Source organism: Fusarium verticillioides, chromosome 5 (assembly GCF_000149555.1).
Source record: "Fusarium verticillioides 7600 chromosome 5, whole genome shotgun sequence".
Classification (NCBI taxonomy): Eukaryota; Fungi; Ascomycota; class Sordariomycetes; order Hypocreales; family Nectriaceae; genus Fusarium; species Fusarium verticillioides.
Window position 1 is genome coordinate 238,715 of NC_031679.1, and position 21,629 is coordinate 260,343.

The 21,629-nt window shown below is 48.0% G+C and overlaps 8 protein-coding genes across 8 annotated transcripts; 2 read left to right on the forward strand and 6 right to left on the reverse strand.

Moving 5' to 3' along the window:
- Positions 1 to 324: 324 nt before the first annotated feature.
- Positions 325 to 1,289, reverse strand: FVEG_03336 (hypothetical protein; the record flags this gene model as incomplete). Its single annotated transcript, XM_018890953.1, has 3 exons — positions 325 to 512; positions 580 to 911; positions 1,009 to 1,289. 3 exons carry the CDS (start codon positions 1,287 to 1,289, stop codon positions 325 to 327), a joined length of 801 nt encoding a protein of 266 aa, XP_018747371.1.
- Positions 1,290 to 2,620: 1,331 nt separating this feature from the next.
- FVEG_03335 (hypothetical protein) lies at positions 2,621 to 3,789 on the reverse strand. Its single transcript, XM_018890952.1, has one exon. The coding sequence runs from the start codon at positions 3,674 to 3,676 to the stop codon at positions 2,792 to 2,794; it is 885 nt and encodes a 294-aa protein (XP_018747370.1). The 5' UTR covers positions 3,677 to 3,789; the 3' UTR covers positions 2,621 to 2,791.
- A 685-nt stretch (positions 3,790 to 4,474) lies between these two features.
- Positions 4,475 to 6,454, reverse strand: FVEG_03334 (hypothetical protein; the record flags this gene model as incomplete). The annotated part of the gene is made up of 6 exons (XM_018890951.1): positions 4,475 to 5,226; positions 5,282 to 5,609; positions 5,668 to 5,766; positions 5,815 to 6,071; positions 6,121 to 6,214; positions 6,269 to 6,454. The coding sequence occupies 6 exons, from the start codon at positions 6,452 to 6,454 to the stop codon at positions 4,475 to 4,477; spliced, it is 1,716 nt and encodes a 571-aa protein (XP_018747369.1).
- Positions 6,455 to 8,049: 1,595 nt separating this feature from the next.
- On the forward strand, positions 8,050 to 10,164 carry FVEG_03333 (hypothetical protein; the record flags this gene model as incomplete). Its single annotated transcript, XM_018890950.1, has 1 exon — positions 8,050 to 10,164. The coding sequence occupies one exon, from the start codon at positions 8,050 to 8,052 to the stop codon at positions 10,162 to 10,164; it is 2,115 nt and encodes a 704-aa protein (XP_018747368.1).
- Positions 10,165 to 10,395: 231 nt separating this feature from the next.
- Positions 10,396 to 13,110, reverse strand: FVEG_03332 (hypothetical protein; the record flags this gene model as incomplete). The annotated part of the gene is made up of 1 exon (XM_018890949.1): positions 10,396 to 13,110. The coding sequence occupies one exon, from the start codon at positions 13,108 to 13,110 to the stop codon at positions 10,396 to 10,398; it is 2,715 nt and encodes a 904-aa protein (XP_018747367.1).
- A 774-nt stretch (positions 13,111 to 13,884) lies between these two features.
- FVEG_03331 (hypothetical protein) lies at positions 13,885 to 15,633 on the forward strand (the record flags this gene model as incomplete). The annotated part of the gene is made up of 6 exons (XM_018890948.1): positions 13,885 to 13,954; positions 14,011 to 14,202; positions 14,249 to 14,826; positions 14,881 to 15,323; positions 15,383 to 15,452; positions 15,502 to 15,633. The coding sequence occupies 6 exons, from the start codon at positions 13,885 to 13,887 to the stop codon at positions 15,631 to 15,633; spliced, it is 1,485 nt and encodes a 494-aa protein (XP_018747366.1).
- Positions 15,634 to 15,789: 156 nt separating this feature from the next.
- Positions 15,790 to 19,266, reverse strand: FVEG_03330 (hypothetical protein; the record flags this gene model as incomplete). Its single annotated transcript, XM_018890947.1, has 1 exon — positions 15,790 to 19,266. The coding sequence occupies one exon, from the start codon at positions 19,264 to 19,266 to the stop codon at positions 15,790 to 15,792; it is 3,477 nt and encodes a 1,158-aa protein (XP_018747365.1).
- A 357-nt stretch (positions 19,267 to 19,623) lies between these two features.
- On the reverse strand, positions 19,624 to 21,227 carry FVEG_03329 (cytochrome P450 oxidoreductase; the record flags this gene model as incomplete). The annotated part of the gene is made up of 2 exons (XM_018890946.1): positions 19,624 to 20,850; positions 20,904 to 21,227. The coding sequence occupies 2 exons, from the start codon at positions 21,225 to 21,227 to the stop codon at positions 19,624 to 19,626; spliced, it is 1,551 nt and encodes a 516-aa protein (XP_018747364.1).
- Between the last annotated feature and the right edge of the window lie 402 nt (positions 21,228 to 21,629).

Consider the following 21,629-nt stretch of genomic DNA (forward strand, 5'->3'; position numbering starts at 1 on the left):
CTCGCATCTTGAATCAGAGCTTTGCACTTGACTACTGTCTATCTCACCTCAGAAAGTCGACCATAGTCGTGCTGAAAGAGCTGGCAAAGGCAAACTACATAGCAACTAAAGAATGCAGACTGATAGACCTACTCAGCATCATAGGAAAGATCATAGGCGGAATCGTAGCAAAGAGGCCGAGCTACTTGACGGAGAAACTCTAACTGATACAGCCGACACATGTAGGCGAATGTAAGTTTTAATACCATGTTGAAATAACATAAAATCAATTTAAGGCACTATATACCTGAAGACTCTTCCTAAAGACCCATAGCTCAAGATTTACTAAAATGCTGTATAGCCTCCATCTACAGGTAAACCTATACCCGTCACCCAACTACTATCTTCTGAAACCAAGAACAAGGCCGCTCTTGCAATCTGTTCTGGACGTCCTAGCCCTCCAAAAGGGTGGAGTGCTTCCACTTGAGCTCTGTTCTGTCCTTCAAGACCGGCTATCAAGGCTGTGTCTGTGTCTGCGAAATGTTATTTTCTGGTGGTGATAGGGTTTTGGGTAGTTAAAGGTCAAGGGAAAGTACTTACACCCGGGACACACAGCATTCACGTGGATTCGGTGCGGCGCGCAATCCCATGCCGCTGCTTTGGTAAGCCCCATCACAGCATGCTTGGATGTCACATAACCAGTGATACCCGGGCTGCCAACCATGCCAAGCACGCTCGCTGTATTCAAGATCCAGCCTCTGTCGCCACACGGAAGCGGGTCTTGTTTGATCATCTGGGCGGAGGCATACTTGCATCCAAGCAACACTCCTACTACGTTGATATTCATGTCCTTCTCAAAGACAGTTTGGTCGAAGCTCCAAATAGGTTGGGGATTCTTGGCTTCCATGGCAACACCGGCGTTGTTAACCATTCTTGAAACGAGGTCTGTTAGCCAGGCTGTTACTGGAAGTTTGCGCAAGGTCGAGATGGCAGATAGTTGCAATGCAGGAACAGGAATGAGGGACATACATATCCAGCCTGCCAAACCTCTCGACAGCATATTTCACCAAAGCCTCTTGTTCTTCGGATTTGGTAACGTCGACCTTGAAGAACTCGGCTACCCCGCCTTCCTTTGTGACCAGATCGTGCGTTGTGATAGCCAGTTCAGAGGCAACATCAGCACGGGCTTTCTCGGTCAAATCTGCGCAGATCACTTTGGCACCATTTCGGGCAAACTCGAGCGAGATTGCACGGCCTATCCCACTGGAAGAACCAGTCACGATGGCTATCTTTCCGCCAAGTCGTCCCATGGTGAGGAATGTTATAATTCAATACGGTAACAAGAGGGAAACTCTATCTTGTTATAGGTCTAGATAGTTAACATTTAGATCAATTGTGAGGATTAGCAGTTAACCTAATATACATAAAGGTATGTGCGGAGTAAACAACCAATTTTGCCGACAACCTCGGCTCTTTAATACTACCGTTTTGGGAAATCCCATTTAATAAAAGACAACGTAGCTCAACTGTAGAGTTTCTTCAATTGCTAATCACGAAGAAAATTCTGTCTTAAGTAAATCATCTTCAATCTTATAGAAGCTTATTACACATTCAAGATGGCAGAAGGCGGCTGCTTATGTGGAAAGATCCGGTACCGTTACACGGGGGAGCCAGTGGTGCAGGTACGTATCCACTAAATCCTGTAATCTGTTGGCAAACACAGCTTCACTGGTATAAGCCCGCTCATCACTTGGACAGGCCCTTTGTCACTGTGGCGATTGTCGCAAAATCAGTGGAAGTGCGTTCAGCACTAATATCTTGATCCCTGAGCAAAATTTCAACCTCAGTCAAGGCACACCAAAAGTCTTTGAGAAACTCGCCGATAGTGGGAATGGGATCACTAGCTATTTTTGTGGTGATTGTGGGAGCACTTGTTATCGACAAGGCGAATCCTTTCCTGGTCTGACTATCATCAAGGTCGGGACCTTAGATGCCTTTGATATGCAACCTGCACTTGAAGCATACTCTGATGCTAGACCCCTTTGGCTAAGCTGTGTGGATGATACAAAGCAAATGCCTGCTCCAAAGTCGCAAGATCGCTCAAGCCCATAAAGCGTCTGTTGTCTCTGTTGAAGCAATGGAACATTTATTACACAGACTGTTAATCTAGAAATTTGCCTGTAACTTTCTCCCTTATTATAAGCCAACGTGAGCCAGTGTAGACTGTTCAACAGGCAGCTAGTTTATGCCTCCAGAGGTTTATAATATCTAGTGTATTATGCTAAGGGGAGTAGATACTAATTTCCGTAATTGCTGATCTAGCTGCTAAAAGAAAATACAGGCTTATAATTTCTATTACTTATATTCCTGTAGCTAGTTCGTCTTCCGGTTAAGACATTTTACTCTAGAGAGCTCAGGAGAATACATATAGAGGCATGGTTTCTGAGACTAGTGGTTGGTGAAGACCATTCAATTTGTGTTAAGGAGGAATGAGGGCTGCTATGTCAGATTGTCGGTCAAGAAAGGCTAGTATCTTGATGTAACCAGTTACATGCCCCTCATACCCATCTTATGAGTAAGCCTAGCAAATTCTTAATAATATTTTGTACGACAGCAGGTTCGGAGCATGTATAGATAATGTGTGTTATAGCTAGGCGGGGTCTGATACCGAGGTCGCATTTTTTTTCAAAACGTTCAACCAGCTAAAGACCAGTATAAAGTTATTAAGAGCTGTATATTGATAAGGCTTTAGAGAATCTTTTATCGTATCGAGTAAACAGAAGTTCTGCTATAACCTGTAACTTAACTCAGATCAAATAAGAATCTCACGTTCCATCCATTGTCCCCGATTCTGAGGGAATACACGTGTCCACTCCTCTATCTCTATCTGCACAACCTGCTCAAAGGTTGCGGCCCCTTGTCTGACTCTCTGCCTGGCTGTCTCTGAGGGGGGATCCCAGTAAGAACGAATGTCGCGGCATGGAAGACTGTCGCTATGGCCATAATCTCTGCTTATCTCCTTCCTAATAGCAAGCTTATTGCCAAACTTATCAATAAGGAGCTTCACCACATAGGAAATATCCTTTATCATCTGATGTGTTGCAAGGTCGCTACCGTCCGTGACACCGCGCCCACGTAGCACTAAGATGATATGCTGTGCGTTCGTGAAGAGGAAGACATCCTGGAGGTGTTTCTGCGTCCACCGAGCGGCCTTGGATGTCCCATGTCGGTAATGTACGCTTTCTGGGTCATTGACACCACTATTACTCTCGTTGCCGTCCTCATGGACGTCAAGATTTGGATCGTATGGGCTAACGATGACAGTAATGCTGTCTTTGACTAGCGGGGCAACGTGAATCTTGGTTTCGTAGTCGCTAAGGGTGTCGATCTTAAACTCGCACAGCCAGTGCAGTGGCACGTGGAAATGGTTTTCGCCATAATACACATCATAAGCCTCCTGCACCAGTTGCTTGCCAGTCTCATCTTCACCCATAAAGAGCTGCTGGCGTAGGAGGACCCCATCGGCAATGTCCGGATTCAGCGAGTCAAGCTCGTCTGCCTCGTCAATCAAAACCGGCCCCAGTTGCACCAGGTTCTCCCGGAGGATAGCGCGGCGGTCTGGCAGAGACAACAAGGCAAATTGGGCGATGGTGCGATCACCGAGCATACGGCGAACAGTAGCAGCATGACGATCCATTTTATCTTGGATAGGTAAGAAAGATACAAACAAAACCAGAGACTTGATTCGTAAATTGCACTAAAGGACAGATGCAATAGGTAAAGGAAGAGAAATATACAGTAATAAAGAAGGAGAACGAGGGGCAACAAATACAGGCCCAACTGCTAACTGCTAACGTAGCATCAATGCTAAAGTTTAATGACCCATAGCGTGTTGCTAAGCAACCGATGCGCTTACTCTGTACTTTAGTGGGAATCACTAGATAACATGGGAGATGGGGTAACTAACTACCGCGTTTTCCATGGTTGCCTGGGCTCCCTTGACAGTAGCAACCCCAGGCTGTTATTTCGCCGAGCAGCACTGACATCCCAAAGGCAACACTAGCCGTTGACACATTGATGACAATCGGTATCACACGATCTCGTCGACTACACTCCTATGGTGTGGTTTTATGTTTGTTGATAAATCATTGATCAAGTCGCGCTTCGAGCAAACACCTAAAACTGTCTGAAACTTGCAATAGGTATGATGGCCGATGATTCTATGGTCGGGAGCAAGAGGATAGCGCTTATGCCAATCTCGGTAGAGTAGCCGTATATTTGTCGGTTCTCAAGCAAAGTCCTGGTTATCACTCTAGCGAGCGCAACTGATAATTCCTGCGACTGCTCATGCAGCTGCCGAAAAGGAATACAGGTTTATGGGTTCTATTATATACGTTCATGTGGCTAGTGAGTCCCAGCTAAAGGCGTTGTGCTCTGGTGTCATTCCCGTGCTAATTAATAAGGATTCTAAATCTCGAGGAAAGTATAGTAGATGCTATTGCTCGTTAGGATCTATTCCTGCTCCACCACGAATCCTAATATAAGGTACATGAGTCTTTGGGAAATATGCCGTCACGGGAGCCACTTTACACTTAAAATACGACCTCCACGAAAATGACTTCTGAAGCCCACTCTTCTTGTATACCTTGGTCTCCTTTTTGGAGCACGGCATGTCCATAGAGATTGTTGTCCAGCGGTTATACGCCGCCACCTTGGTCTCCATGGCAAACGACCCGTTGACCACCGAGAAACCCCTGAGCTCGGCGTCCATCATGAACATGCCGTCGCTGTATACACGAACAGGGCTCGAAAGGTAATCTCTGACGAGTGTGTCTACAGCATCTAGTTCGGTGATCAATGCGGCATCTGCCTCGGGTGAGTCGGAAGTGAGTTCTGTGTCTGGCCAGATGATGTTGGACCAGCTGAGGGACCATACATTGTCGTGGGTTTCCCCGGATAGCTGTTTGTATTCTTTGACGACGTCTTGGAGTGGTGAAAGGTCGGCCTTGATCTGTTTGGCTAGCTCCGGGATGCGTTGCGCGATGGGCATGAATAGGAAGATGTCGCTGATCTTTTTGAACTTGCCCTGCTTGATCATGGAGACTAGACTTGTCGCCTCTGGATACTTTTTGATGTCCTTTCTGAGTTGAATCGTTTCGGCCAGCCTATTGCTGAGTCGGCTAGATGGAACGTCAAGGGGACCTCGGACTGGCCAGAGTCTATTGGCAGCTTCGATAACCTCATCAACTGCAAGCGGTTAGTCAGTACTTGAGCAATCATAGTATAGGTACTGTAGACTCACCCCGATCGAGAAACTTTGGTACTCCCTGTCCATCACACCGCTGCAGTTCCTCACAAATCTTTTGCTTGCTTGAATCAAACTCCGCCCGCATAAAATCGTAGTTGTTTGCCAAAGAGTCAGCAGCTTCGTTAATATCCTTGACTCTTTCTTCGATACGAGTAAGGGCGCCATCCCATTGAACAAGTACCGATTTGATTGGGGGCTCCATTGATTGGAATGAGGGGGCAAGATAAGCGTTGACAGCGGCGCTAATGGAATTTGCGTTGCAATTACCAGCTTGGCAGGCACCAACTACACGAGCGAGAGATTGAAAGACTGAAAGGTCGATCTGTGTAGTTTGTATAAGAATAGTTACAATATGTGCTTGGGGAGATTGAAAGACTTACATCCTTGGCTTGGGCGATGATCCAAGGGGCGATCGACTTGAGAACATTCGCAATATCAACTTTGTTGTTGAGAATTGGTAGACTAACTTTTCCAAAACACTTGGACGCATTAGGCGAGAAATTAAGAGAGAAGTAAGAAGACAGTACCTTTTCAATACTAAGTGTGTCGTCTGCGACCTTTGTGGTAGCTGTGCTTATCTCGCCCCGAATTGACATAGCCGTGAAGGAACCCGTCGTCGCAAAGGTTTGCAAGCGAGTGAAACAACCGCAGATGGCCTCTGATGATTTGATGAACTTGTCCCCCAGAGTCTTGCCAAGTGCCCTGCGAATATCATCGCAAAGATCGATCTCCTTGGTAAGAATGGTTAAACTGGAAGGGATTTGTTTCGATCTCTTCTCCCAGCCTGAGCCGGTGTCAGTCAATGCTTTGTATGTTTTGGGGATGAGCCTTACCGGGGACGCAGGTCCATACTTTACAACGCCTGAGGGGCTTTTTGACAGTTGGGCAGCTCCTTGTCGCGGATATGCGGCTTTTGCATTTGTTCCACTACCATGTATTAGCATACAGACTGTCCATATGTGGTCATTGAATCTGGCCTACCGTGGGGACTTTGATAGTCCTCGTATTGACCTTGACACCACTCGGCACGATGACTTTGATCTTGCATGTTGCAACTTCTTTGACACCAGCGCAGATGGCGGGGAGATTGTTGAGCCCAGCATTTTGGGCGGCGGTCACTCGTGCCAGTAGCACTATGGGCAACAGAAGTGGGAGTGAGAGTCGCATCTTGATAGATCACTGCCAGCCTTTTGACGCTTCGGTAACAGATAGAAGCCGGTAAGCACTTTAAATATTTCGCAAGACTCGACTGAAATTAGGGGGTTATTGACAAGCCAGTTCAGCTGAGTCCCCGTGGCTGGGATGGCGCCTTTAGATCAGGAATGGGTCATAAAAAGGGCTGAAAGAAAGCTTTGGCCCTATGAGAGATACCAGCCCGCAAAGAGACAATTTTAGCGAATTCCTAGAAGCTAAAATCGATCAGGTAGCGCCAAGGAATCTAGATTCAGCCCATTTAGGGATGGTCGAGGGGCATCATCAGCCACAGCTCTCCATAGCCCTGAGACAAAACACCATAAAGCCGGAGATGGTTTTGGTCTAGGCTGAATAGTTGCTTTCGAAGGCAAAGGGGGTTTGGGGTTCATTATCTGGTTGAAAGCGCCTTCGGCGTGGTGTTGGGGTGTAAGCATGGCGTTGTGCCTTGCATGAACTAATCGTGCTGGCATGGAATTATACATGCCAGTGCTTTTATCCCTAGCCTTCAAAGATAGTGTAAAATAACGTATTATACATTCTTACTTTAGTGACATTCTAACGGCGAAAGTCAGTATCCCAGGGAAATATCTCTAGCCTTATTAGTGGGGAAGATGAATCGGTCCCTCCGCCAAGGCACACCACTGCATAAGCCGCTCTACGAGCAGTAGAGCAGTAACACCGTTAGATAGCTAATCGAACATTCGCCGCATGATTGCCCCTATGATTCCAAGCGCCAACAGAGCTATCAGCTGATGCGTTAAGAAGTCTGCCAGGCTCTTGTTATTTCCTCGGCGGCCGAAATTAAATACTGAGCTGTATTAATTCCCTGCAGATTACGATCTCCGAGTGTTGAAAGCCGTTGCAGTCAAAATCAGTACTCACTTATGATGAGGATTATGGGTGTTGAAATGTCTGGACAGAGTTGTTGACGGTGATCTCTGCAGTGCTGGTTGACTGATAATCCTTCGGAACCTCTTGACCGACATCACTCCGTGAGCAACGCTCTATGTCGCATCTCCACCATTGATGGCCGCAATACGTATGGCGCGGGGCTCACATGGCTCTGCTGACAGATTTTAGGCAAGTGACTGATAAGATCATGGCTCTAAGAAAATAGAGTACACTGTGGCCGGGCGCGGTCTGATGCAAGATATGAAATTACAAAAGCTGTGGCGCCTGCAGACGGCATTCGACATGCGTCTTATTGGTAGAGTGCTGTCCGTACGTGCAATATGTGGGGTACCTTGTACACGTGTCTACCAACCAGAGGACACAAAGATACTTGTTTTTGAGGCAGAGTGCATACCTTGTGAATTGTCTAGGCATTTTTACTGTCTTGCCGGCATGTTTTCAGCCTCTGACGGACCACTTATCTATCTCAAACTACTCATCGATAGCGCGCTTTTCTTCAGTGGTATGCTGTTCATTAAATTAAGGTGCTGTACCACTGATCAGTTCAGTTCATAGATGCAGATCTCGACTCTATCTGGTTGACATATAGTATTCTCCAATTCAGCAATTCACACACTGCGTAGCACTATATATTCTATGTGCGATCTATCTCCATTATGGATGTTGCTGGTCTTGCAATCGGCATCGTGGGCCTCTACACGGCATGCAGGGACTGTTACGATTTCTTCACCACAGTGAATGCAGCCCAGGCGGAATCCTCAGCTCACCTGCGCGAGTTGGAAATCCAGCAATCAATTCTCAAAGCCTGGGGCTTTCATTGGCAGATTCAAAACGAAGACGGCAGCGACCCAGGACATTCCGATCATGCCAGACGAAAGCGGTCTAAGCTCCATCAATACCTCTTGAGCAATCGATTCAAGGCTGAAGGGGTCTTCAAAACCCTTTCTGCTCTTGCAGATACCCTCTGCAACCGGGAGAAGCTCATCAAGCGCTATGGTTTCCAGCTTCAAACAGCCCAGGCCATCCAGGATGGATCGCAATCGACGCACGATATCCAGTTGGTCATTCCAGATGCTAAAATTGAGGATGTCGAGCCAGTCCTCAATGAAGTTCGAAACCGCCTCTCGATGCTTAACAAGCTCAAATGGGCTTTGAAAGACAAAGAAAAGTTCAAGAAACTTATCGCCGATTTGAGATCTCATAGCGAGAATCTCTATCGCCTTTGCCCCGAGAATGCATTCGAGTCCATGAACATATATCTCACTATGGAGTGTTTGGCTGGGCAGGAGTCGCCAGACGGTCTCAAGTGGACTTCAACACTCGCGACCGAGAATGCAGAACTCGACAAAGAGTCTCTAGTGCGACAGGGATACGAATTGCTGGCTTCGACGGCCACGTTGAAAGCATCGGTGAATAAAAACAGAGACAAGAAAGAAGCAAACGGCAGGAGCCTCACCAGCATTGACGAGATAAAACCTGAGATGAGGTATTTAGGAAAGGGACTTGCACTATTTGAAGACCAAGTTGTTTACGTCGAGATGCGGGACTATCGTGGACCGCCGCTGGACTTCACTGCAGAGCAAAAACAACGACTGAAGCAGCGTTATTTGTCATCATTGCAATCTTACAGAAGACATGACGCAAGTCAGATGGGTCAATTCAGCAGCAGCGAAGACGACGAACCGATTGAGAGAGTCAGGCCAGCAGATTCTAAGCTTCGTGCGCTCATTAGGAATTTCTTCGATACCTTTCAAGGCGCCAACATGATGAAAAATGTCTATGGATTGGATATCGTCGGTATGATCGACCACACGGAAGGCGACGACAAAGGACATTGCAGCATTCTCTACAGGCTCCCTGGCACGATTGGCGCCCAGAGCCGTGAGCGGCCTGCGGAGAGCCTGAAGCTTCGAGCTCCTGTGACGCTGCAGTCACTCCTTGGAACTAGAGAGCAAACAGGGATTCGGTCTATGCTCGGTGCACGCTTCGAGCTTGCTAGAAAGCTTGTACGTGCCGTTTGCCTCCTTCACTCCAGTGACTGGCTGCACAAGAACATACGCGCAGAGTCAGTCATGTTCTTTCCAGAGCATGTAAATAGGCTCCAAGAGGATCGATACGAGGTCGCAATTGAAATTGATGTCTCAAAGCCCATCGTGATGGGCTACATCTTCTCACGGCCGGACCATATCACCACCACCAAAGGAGATCCGACATCTGCGACTGGGCCAGAAACGGAAAGTCTCGATTACGGAAAGAGGCGGTGGCGACCGTCGTCGCACTTTACAGCAACTTGGGATAGTCCGTGCGAGGAGTCAAAGTCGATACGCCGAAGGTCAACTCCTTCCACTGCCACCATATACGGTCGCGATATGCTAGGCAAGGTAGCCTCAGCCGAGGAGGCAAAAGAGACGAGTATCAGTGGCTTCACACTTGACTATTATCAGCACCCCGCGAAGCACGCAGATCCTAAGCGTTTATATCGTCATGCATATGATGTATACTCTCTCAGGGTTCTTCTCCTTGAAGTTGGCCTATGGATCAACCTGAAGAACGACTCAGACATGGACAGGGACGAAGAGGATCATTATCAGCGAAGGCGAAAGATATGCCGCAGGTATCTCGACCGCTTAAGATGGGAATGCGGAGACACTTATGCCGACGTTGTGCTTAGTTGTCTTATGATTGATAGCACCGATGACGAAGTAGCCAAGGCGAGCGAGAGGGAGCTTTGTGGAAGAATTGTTGCTGACTTGGAGAACTGCCAAGCGTAGTTCGGATCATCGAGGCATTTGACAAAACAATTGCCGAGCAGCTCAAGGGAAAGAGACCGATCTAGGGAATTTCCCGCTTTGTATGAGTTTAGTAGTAACGACGAATGGTGAAGGAGGTGTAAAGAACGACTGTGCCCTTGTTTACTGGACAAAGCCTAACCATTCCATCGCATAGAAAGCCCTCAACTATTTGCGACTACGTAGTGGCTGTATATACGTACGAGAGCTGTTCTACCCGGCAATACTATCTACAGGCATGGGCTGATTTGCAGCAATCGTTGGCTTAGGCGGCCATTCCCCAGCATCAAATTGACATTCCAGCAAGTGATGACCAGAGCAAAGAATTCGCGTTGCCTCCACCTCGCAGCTAAAGTCTTTTCGCACTTCTGAAGGTAAAGTCACTAGGGCCGAGCAGTTGGGAGGGATAGTCAACGACATAGTAAACCGTTGACCTTCAAGTCTCCATTCGCACGCAACAAGTCCATAAGGTCCATTGAATGATACCCTGGCATTGGTGATATTGCCTCCAGGAAGGGGGCGAACTCGAACAACGCGCCAACCTGGCTCGCGAGGCGAAATGCCACCCACAGTCGCATGAAGCCAATCACCTACTGCACCAAGTGCATAGTGGTTGAAACTCGTCATCTGACCGGGATTAATGCGTCCATCTGGTAACATGCTGTCCCAGCGCTCCCATACGGTCGTTGCATCGTGGGATACTACGGCGTATAACCAACTGGGGCATGTCGTCTCGAGCAACATACGGTATGCCAGCTGTGAACGGCCAATCTCAGATAGCGCATGGGAGATAACTGGTGTTCCCGCGAAACCTGTACTGATGTGGAAGCGAGCGGTACGGACTAGACGATCGAGGGCTTTTCCAGCAGTTTTGCGTTGTTCCTCGTTTTCTGGGTAAAGGCCAAATCTGATAGCGAGGCCAAAACCCGTTTGGGATGTTGACATTAAATTACCTTCGGCTGTGATGTACCTTCGCTGGAACAGGGCCTTGAGTCGCTCCCCATCTTGTGCATACTTGGCAGCGAGCTCCGTCTTTCCTAGGACGGGGCATAACTCGGAAAATACCAGTGTCGTATGCACAAGATAAGCATTCGCAACGAGGATGTTGTCAGTTCGTCCATTACCGGGGTCTTCAGGTGGCGCGCTGGGGTCCAACCAGTCTGCCAGCTGCCACTTATCAGGGTTCCAAAGTCCATCTGGAGCCCGATCGACGCCCTGTTCTAGCCAAGTATTCATGCTATCGAACTGTGTCTCCAAGAGGCCTCTGTCAGAGCTGTACTGATACAAAGTGTCTGGAGCTAAGATCGTGACATCATCCCAGATCGCCTGAGCCATATGAGGCCAGTTTGAACTTATGGCATTGGGACATACAAGAGGAGGTATACCGCCCTTCCCTTCCTCCAGTTGTTCTGCTGATACATCTTGCAGCCAGTTACTAAGTATACCCAGTGTGTCATAGAGGTATGTTGCTGTTGGGCAGAATACTTGGAGATCGCCGGTCCATCCGAGACGCTCATCTCGCTGCGGGCAGTCTGTAGGTAGCGAGAGAAAGTTGCCGCGCATTGACCAGACGATATTCTTGTGTAGCTGATTTATATATGGATTGGAGCATTCGAAGAATCCTCGCCGCTCCATATCGGTGTGAAGAACAAGAGCTTGGACTTCATCAGGCGTGGGGCCATCGCCAGGCCATCCTTCAACCTCGACATACCGGAATCCGTGGAAGGTGAACTTAGGTGACCACTCCGACAGAACATCGCCTGAACCGATGATAGTGTCGCAGCATTTAGCGCCGCGAAGTGGCCGTGTGCCCAGCTCTCCATTCTCCATAACTTCGGCATGACGAAAAGTGATGCATTTGTCCTTCTCAGTCGGTAGACTTGGTATGAAGAGCTTGCCCACGAGGTTCTGGCCGAAGTCCAAGATCGTCTTGCCGCTCTGGCTTCTGAAGACACGTTTGCAGAGCATGGTCTCTGTGACACGGACAGGAGGGATGTCGGGTGCTAGGAGTCGAGCCGATGGCTTCGGAAGAACCTTTGTCTTAACCGCATCCGAGGGAATATGGTTCATATCATAAACCTCGCCATCGTAGATCTCGCTCGTAACAATTGGACTCGTGGTGCATAACCATGTATCGTTCGAGACAAGATCCCAAGATATTTTACCAGCTGCATCTTGAACCTCTAGCTGAGCGAACAGGCCTAGCTCATCGCCATACCTGAACCGCTTGCCACCTTTGAAGCCGAGTCTTCCTGCATACCATCCCTCAGCAACTTCGGCACTGATGATATTCTTCTGGCCGGGGAGTAGTAAGGAGGTAACATCATGGATACGGTAGATGAGACGATGGTTGTAGCTCGTCCAGCCTGGGGCCAGGACCTCATTATCGACACGTTGTCCGTTTATGGTTGCCTCAAATACGCCAAGACTTGTTATGTATAATCGTGCTCGAGCGATACTCGTGGCATCTGGCGGTAAAGTGAACTCTTTGTGGAACCGAATCGGGCGTAGAGGCCCATAGGGTCCAATTCGGTCTGCTGAGGTGATAAAGCTTGCCTCGAAGTCGCTGGTGTCAAGAAGAGCGGCTTCGACGGTCGCAGCAGTCGACCAAGGGCTAGGCTCCAGTATAGGAGAGTCTTGCTCGAGGCTTTTGCCGTAGACTCTGACACGAACCGACGCAGATTCGCGAGATAAAAGTGACCTGGCCGGCCATGGTACCAGAACTGATTCTTTACTCTCAGCGGTGAATACTTGAGTATCGTCTGCGCTCAAAAAGGTGACCTCAACTTCATAACTGGTTTGTACCCATGATGAAGCTGTGGAGGGCGATATTTCGAAGGACCATGAAAGTCGAGGTCTAGGCCTGTCTACACCGAGACCGTTATGGTGATGCTCAAATTTGAGCTTGGCAACTTGAGGACAGGACATAGTGCGTCCAAAGACTTGCTTTGGGTATGTTGAGCAAGATTCCCGCCATTTCACGCCCATTAAGTATGACCTATCGGGGTTCGATGACGGCTTCGGCGGTCGGTTCAAGTGAGAGCGAGCTGTGGCATTCGCAAAGGTCAACTCCTGACAGACTCAATCCACAATACCTCCTCAGCTTGGCATTTCGTGGGGTCAGATTGAAGTCCAGGCGGGTGTAATTTACCGGAGCAGGCTGACTGTGACCCTCGTTGTCTCTGACGATCTTGCGGCTTTGGAAGCATCCGATTGGCTAGAAAGAAAAGAGAGCCAATCATGTCTCTCCAAGGCCGGTTGGATTTACCATCCTTCGCCTCGGTTCTCAAAGATTAAACCCCATACATAGGAGCCTCGTTTCTTGGCATGTTGGACAGGCGGCTCAATTCCGCATCGGAAACCTTGACCCCGTTGAAGGTTTGTCAATATTGTTGTCGTCGGAGCCTATCATCAGGTGTACAGGTTCTGACTGATAGTAAAGATTCAATTGAACCGACTGGTTTACAAGTCATTCGGTCGAAGGCTAGCCGAGAGTTCGGTGTCTCGGGCTGTTGTAACAACAGAACCATGCCGCCGACGAATCCCAGAGGAGCGGGTTACCTCGGGGTAGTAGGGTTACAGAATCTGGGGCCCCTGATGCGGAGAAAATGAAGAAGAGACATCCAAATTTCTACAAATACACAACCAACGCTCTCGTGATATCTCAAGTCCATATACACCAATCCATTTCCAACAAACGATATGGGCTTCCTTGCGACTGCTGTAGCTCTTGTAGCAGCCCAAGGCGGCTTTATCTATGGTCTTGATTCGGGTATGACTTCAACACCGCCCTTATCCACTCTTGGTACTAATAAGTATTCATGATAGGCATCATTGCGACGACCTTCGGACATGATAGCTTTAAACTCGCCATGTATGGGGCATCCATGGCCAACACCACGTATCAAGGAGCTATTGTTTCCGTGTATAATGCTGGACAAGCCATTGGTGGCCTGACAACCGGATACGTTGCCGACAAGCTCAGCCGAAAATACACGATCCTGATCGCATCTATCTTGAGTGAGTGGAATCGCAAGACTCTGGCATCTACTAATGAGGAAGATAGCCATTATTGGCGCCATCCTTCAGTGCGCTGCTGTCAATATCGGCATGATGATTGCTGGTCGTCTTGTCGCCGGTATTGGATGCGGACAGATTCTTTCTGTCGTTCCAATCTACCTCGCCGAGGTATCAAAGCCCGATCAGCGTGGCTTCCTAGTCGGTCTCCAAGGAATGATGATTGCGATTGGTTTCGGCGTCGCCAATTGGATCGGATACGCTGGCGCATTTGCCAAGGGAGACGGCCAGTGGAGGATTCCACTTGCCATGCAGCTACCCATCCCAGTTTTGCTTGTCGTCATGATCTTCTTCGTCCCCTTCTCCCCGCGTTGGTTGGTTCTCAAGGATCGGTATGACGAGGCTGGCCGGGTTCTTGCTCGCCTGCATGATTATGAAGATGACGAAACCTTCGTTGAGCAGGAGCTTTTGCAGATCCGAACCCAGATTCAGCTTGAGAGGGATCAAGGTAATCTGGACTGGTTCACAGCCCTTGGACTTATGTTCTCCAGGAAATACGTTCGCAGGACTTTAACGGCCTCGTTCATCGTGACTATGAGTCAGCTCTCGGGCTCATCTGTCATCCAGGTATGCCCGTCTTCCCAGAAATCACCTGACTGCCAATCTAATACCTTGAGCCAGAATTTCCAGAGCGTCTTCTACCAAACAGTCGGCTTCACAGGACGTACTTCCCTGCTGATCAGCGGTGTTTATGGAATGATGGGAATTATAGGTCAGGTCATCTACCTCGTCTTCGTCGCTGATAAAATACCTCGCACTCGCACTCTCTGGACTGGATCTATTGTGCTCTGCGTGATGATTGCCATCTGCATGGCTCTTAGCGCAGAATTTGGATCCTCAAATAATGACAACCAGGCCGGTGCGAGAGGTGCCATCGCGTCTATTTTCCTCTACTCCATGAGCTATGCTATCTTCTTCAATGCCATGATCTGGGTAGTTCCTTCAGAGCTCTTCCCTTTCTTCTTGAGAACTAAGGGAATGGCTCTAGCTGTAGCGACAAAGGCAATCGTGGCAATTGTTTTGTCGCAAATCACACCATTAGCTATTGATAATGTCAGCTGGCGGTACGCCCATGCAGTTGAGATTCGAGTATTATGTATGAGATAACTGACTTTATCTACAGATACTATTCACTTTTTATCGCATCCAACGCCGCTGCCGCTTTTTTCTACTTTTTCTTCCTTCCCGAGACTGTGAGTTATCTCAATCGTGCATTCGAAGACCTCAGCTAAATTGGACTAGTCTGGCAAAAGCCTTGAGGAGATAGCGGCTTTGTTCGGGGACGAAATTGTTGTTCCGATTTCTCAAGCTGACGCGAAGCTTGATCATACTGCCGAGCTCGATGAGCTAGAGCACCGAGTGGCTCGAAAATAGAATCAATGTGGCGTTTTCTAGCATAGAAACAACAAGGAGGAGGAGAAAAGCGGACTTGGAATAGATATTTGCGTAAAGATTTGTTCGCAATGTTGAGGTGTGATAATTTAGGGATATACAGAAAAGTATAGTCTAAATTCCTCTAAACAATTTGTCCTAATTCGAAATATTTCTACTGCCTGCCAATGCTACCAAAGGCAGTAGATAGTCCATTCCACAATCATCCAATATGTCCATTACATATTTGTCAGCCCTGTCAGCATCCACGGGGCTTAACGTACTGTTAGAGCACTCTAGTATTTGTGGCCAGGTCTTGCCTCCTTCAAGCTTCAAACCTCCACGCAGTTCCATCCATACCAATTGTTTGATTCGGTCATGAAAGCGCTCACTAGGAGCGTAACGGTTCGCGATAGTCATGTGTTTGCGTCTGCTGTCCTGGTACATGTCTGCAACAATTATTACATCGAATCGAGAGCTGATATTGTCTGGTATGTGAAGGCGAGGAATATCTTGTCCAAGTCTTTGTGACGCGATATTAAATATCTGATGAGCTGTAGCAATATTCACAGCCACGAGGGCGTAGTGGCAGTCTTTTCCATCAGCCTGGTTCGTGTAAGTGTGATTAGTTTGGAACTGTAGTAAAAGAATATGTTGCCAATCCTCTGCATGAAAACTTTTACTCGTCTGACTCAACAGATGGTCTCCAGAGAAGTCGACAAGAAATCCAATAGAGGTCAAGAGCTTCAGACAAGTCGTGATGTATAAAGAGTGTAGAGCGAGAATGGAATTTTTAACAGAGACCTGATAGTTGGCCTCTTTTCTGGCAATCGACTGCAAGCGATGAAGAATGTATTCGAGTAGCTCGGAAGAAGCGCGGTGCCCAGAAGGGAACCACCCAATGAAAATTGCCCGAAGAATGGCCGGAATAGCTTGGAGGAATACCGACGCAGGATATATCTCAAGTACGCTCATCAAGCCGAGGACCCAATTTACAGAGTCTGATTTCCAGAAAATTGCCGAAGTAATGGCCCCCATCATGTGAATTTCAACAGAGTTCGAGCTGGAGGGGGAATAGGCCAGAGGGGTGTAGTACTTGTGACCTCTGAATAGCCCAGATGACTGCCACGCTTCCAGGGCATCAAGTAGGCCGTGATTGAGTGAGGTTTTTCTGAAAGAATACAGTTGGTTATCGGTCGTCGCGGCCTGGTGTTGCGACATGTCAAGCGTAAGGAACGCATCTTGTCCAACTGAGTCTTTCCTGGACAGGCGATCGTCGCAACACATAAAAAAGGCTATCTGCAACATGCCGTCGTAATCGATATCCCAACTGCACGATAGCATCTCAATGTTCATGGGCTTAAATCGATTGCTATACCTGAGATGAATGAACCTTGCTCTGATCAAATGGCCAGCAAATAGCCTGGAAGCATGCTGACTTCTGGAGGGGCCACAGAAGTCAAGGCACTCACGACCAGGCCCTGTATCCATGATAAAGTCAAAGGCAGTCCTATGAATAAAGTCGACTTTGGTCGAGTTGTATTCCAGCAAATACTTATCTCCAATAAAAAAACTACCGAATGTATTGGGGGTTGTGATCACCTGAAGAAGGCCACGGCAAGCCCATTGTAGTTCATTCTCAGCTTTTGAACACATGGCGAGAAGCTCCCCACTTGTGATGAGGCGACCTGCGTTCAATACAGCCTCCATTGACTTATCTTGGGCAGCTGTTGCCATGATCACTAGTGAAGACATTCTTGCGGTATCTGCATTCCAGAAAGGGCCGCCTAGCGATAACCTATCATGGACTTCACGAGCTGCAATAACGAGATTGAAGTAGAGCGAAGCGGTCACTCGAATGCTGCGTAATTGGGCGTCATCTCCAATTCTTTCCCACATGTCAGTGTATAGCGTAGTGAGGTCCGAGGGAGTTTGATCAATGCGCTCTTGAAGCATTTCGATAGTTGCATTGCCTTGGCGTATCGCACGGTTTAGTCGACCTACTACAAGGGCGGCCCAGAGGAACACGCCCTCAGCCTTCTTCACAATCTCGTATCGAAGGCTATTTCGTTCATGCCACACAACTCCATCGACATCAAGCCGTTCCCTGACGAAAAGCCTAATGTCGCGATCATTCAACTGGTGAATCCTTAAGCGAAAAGCGTCTTTAAAAAAGGAGGAAAATGAACCTTCTTCTCGGCTGGATGCACATAGCTTGATATTATTGACTTTCAGCAGCTTGTGGATGACTTCAGCGCTTGTCCACTCTGGCCAAGATAGATGCTGTAGCTCCTCAGCCTCGTCCAGACCATCGAGAAAGATGCAGAATCCTTCTGAAGAGGCTTGTAGTGCCCAAATCAGAGCGACTGACAGTTCTTCAAGGCTCCAATCTGGATAATTTCGTTTGTGCCGGACAGAAGATTGTGCCTCACACAACCTTCGACAAAGACCAGGTCTGCCATCCAAGACTTGATGGAGGAGTGACAAAGCCATTCCCTCGACGTTACGTTGCAGTGTTTGTCCGGGTTTCCAGAAGAAGTGTGTTAGAATCTGGACATCAGAGCGCCAGACTTTCAGATGCCTGAGTGTTAAATGACTGAGAGCAAGGTACTTCATCAGGAAGCTTTTGCCTGAGGCTGGCTTGCCACTAACCCAGAAAACATTCGAGTCAGATTCTAGCCAGTCCGGAAAACTGTCAAAGTCTGGCTTGTAGGACGTCTCGGCCCCACTACCCGTATCGGATTGATGAGGTTCTGATGACGAGCTATAGTTGGACTGTCGCTCGCCATTTCGATCGAACATCCAGTTGAAAGTCCCAGGATAGTTATCCGATATCTTGTTCTTCCGGCCGTTCATTTCTGGGAACCGCAAACTCGACAGAAGTTGCTCATACTGTTTGTCAAAAGCCTTATCCTGCTCGCGATCCAGCAGCTCTTGACGAAGTTGATCGATCGACTGAGACATACTCTGACAGATTTTGTTCTCCGCTGAAGTTGCACGATTTTCAATCACATTTCTCGTCGTAGCGTGCTCATCTGTAATCCGATCGTTGACAAGTGTAGAGACACCTAAGATTAGGTCTGAAACGCTCGTAGAGCCCTGTGCCAGCTGCGATATGATGGTTTGCAAAGCCACCTGCAAATGATGGAAGGATTCCAAGGAGGCGATCTCAGCGGCTTGAGATTGACTGCACAGACGATCCAGGAGGAGACCATGCAGGAGTTGTTCATATCGCTGTAGGTTCTCCTCGGCATCTTGAAGTTCCTTTCCTCGCCATATCGCTAAAGCACTTTTCTTTAATGCAGAAATTTTGCCACGAATGCCTGTTTTCGAACCTTCGTCGACATGTAGCTTGGCAAACTGCTGTTGCAGCTCGTCCAAGCAGTCATGCACCTTTTTGCCAACATCAACAATTTTCTGCTGCTCCCTACTCAGTGGCCCCATTTGCGCGGCAGTTTGATTCATCTCATCGAAAGAGGCCTTGGCGTTCTTAAGATATGAGTCCAAATTTGGGTCAGGAGCTCGGCCATCGCGGATGTTGCGATACACGTGGATGGAGTCCTTGGCAAAAGTGAGGATTTGCATCGCGTTGCAGAGAATGCCCACTCCTAAGAGGGCAGCTTCAGCGCCAGACATTGCAGCGTCGTTCTTCGGTTTGAATGTGATTACTCGAGAACAGTTGAGCTGGCAGAGAGATGGGGATGAGAAGTTCAGCTGAGCCGCGATGCGGGGTTGCATGAAAATGAGGCTACAGGATCAGACTGAGGAAGCATAAAGCTCGTTGGTCAATGACTGATAGTTGCATATCTGTTATGCAAACACCAGTTCGAAAATTTAATATTATGCAACGATATGAAAAAGCTTCCTACGCTAACTTTAGTTGGTGTACCGATGGTTATGGCTATTAATAATTCACTGCCACGGTAAACAATGCTGATACAATGATGAATATCCTGTCGTAAGTTCTCAAACGAGTATCATTCTCTCCACGATTCATGTTCTTTTCTTCAGGGTGCAAATAAGCCCATGTTGCTGTACGAACCAACGGTTCGATGTTCGCCACTCAGCCTTGGGATCCTCCAACTTGATAGTATACCTCCTAAGTAACTGCGGCACTACCTTGTGCATTTCCATCAGGCTAATATACTTTCCAATACAAGTTCGCGAGCCTGCGCCGAAAGTCAAAAAACTATGTTCCATCTTGGAGAGCAACCCCGCGTCTGCAGTTAACCAGCGCTCAGGAATGAAGGATTTAGGATCCTTGTACACGCTGGGGTCCGAGTGAAGAACCCATGGGTTGATGCCGACGACTGTGCCTCCGGGAATGAACTGCCCGCATATCTCTGCGCCCTGGGGCGGGACATGCCGCTCCATGAGGAGCCCGACAGAGGGATGTAGCCGCATCGCTTCTTTGATCACAGCTCCCATGTATGGCAGATGACCAGTGGATTCCTTGTATGAGATAGGGTCGCTGAGCTTTCCGCTTTTATCAGCTGTGTCGATCTCTTCTACAACCATTCTCATTTTTTCTGGATGTTTGATGAGGAAGTAAACAATTGCTCTGAGAGCGATGGCGGTAGTATCTGAGCCGGCAAATACGTTGGTTGAGAGATGTGTAATAACATCTCGGGTACTCATCTTGAGCGGATCCCTTTTCTTGACTGCAGCCCACTTTGAGAGGAAGTCCCTGCCTCCGTCACCATTAAGCTCCAGTTCGCCGTCCCGCTGGATAGTTGTCCGAGAATTGATGGCCTTTAGGGTGAAGGTCAACACGGCATTCCATGACTCCATGGCTGGAATCAAATACGGAAACAAGGGGTTACCCAGCAGAAATGGGTGCATCTCAGGCACCTGCCCACACAAAGCTGCGTAGAAGAGGATACCCTCAATGGTCTCCATCATGCCGTCAACATCTGCGCTAGTCTCCAAAAACCCTAGTTTCTGTGCGAAGGTTACTTCACCAACGACGTCGAAAGCGTAATACTGAAGCCACGCGCCTAGATCAATGGGCTTATCTGTCGTGGCCCATTCGTCGAGGCGTGAAGTGAAGAGTTCAGTACAGGAGTCCATTGCCTCTTCGGATCCGAGAAGGCTGGTCAAGCTGTAAGCATGCGCGACCTTTTTCTTCTGTTCACGGTGATAAACAGTGTCCCGTGTTGAAAAGAGGTTCATTTGCGGTTTCTTGTTCCAAGAAATACTCTGAATAGGGTAGAATGCTGACTGGAGAGTCGATGTCAGTGTAAGCATGTAGCTAGAGAGGTTAATTCACCAACCTTGGTGAATGCGCCAGTCAATCCGTAGATGGTTTTGATGGCTGCAGGATCACCAACAGATATAATGTTGGGTGCAATTCGAACAAGCGGGCCGTGCTTTTTGTGTAGTCTTATAGCCGTCTGATGAGATTGACCGTTGTAAACATCGTAGAGTCTCCAAAGTTTTGTCCACTTTGCGAGAGGCGGACCGGGAATACAAGACAGACCAGGCCGATATCTATCATAAACATAGCTTAGAGCCAAGAGTAAGAAGAACGACCCTACAAAATGAGATTGAAGGGAGAAGATGGTTGCTTTCACGATAGAAAGATTGACGCTGAGCATTTTATCAGAAGTGGAGCATTGGATGATGAGCTGAAAAGATGATATGAAAGGCTTTTATAAATAAGCAAGAGGAGTCGATATAATGCGGAAAATAAAGTCAGAGTGCAAGAACAATGGCAAGGGAAAGAGGGGTTGTTAAGTGGGTATAAGATATCACAGGGCTGATCGTATCTACGCACCAAATACGACCTTTTTCGGAAGCCAATGCGCAATCTTCCCGATCAGGGGAAAATGAAACATGCCGGAGAAAAGGAAACTCGGACTACATATGCATATTCTTGATGACCAATAGCAATAACAATAGATCTGCAAATCTGCTGCTGACTATGCAGCCCAGTCTATGCACAGTAACCTCGCCTGCACCTCTGCCCAATTGCAGAGTTAGCATTAATCACGCAAATG

Excerpts from the sequence above, each read along its gene's own strand:
- FVEG_03335 (XM_018890952.1), bottom strand. The coding sequence starts at position 3,676 with ATGGATCGTCATGCTGCTACTGTTCGCCGTATGCTCGGTGATCGCACC.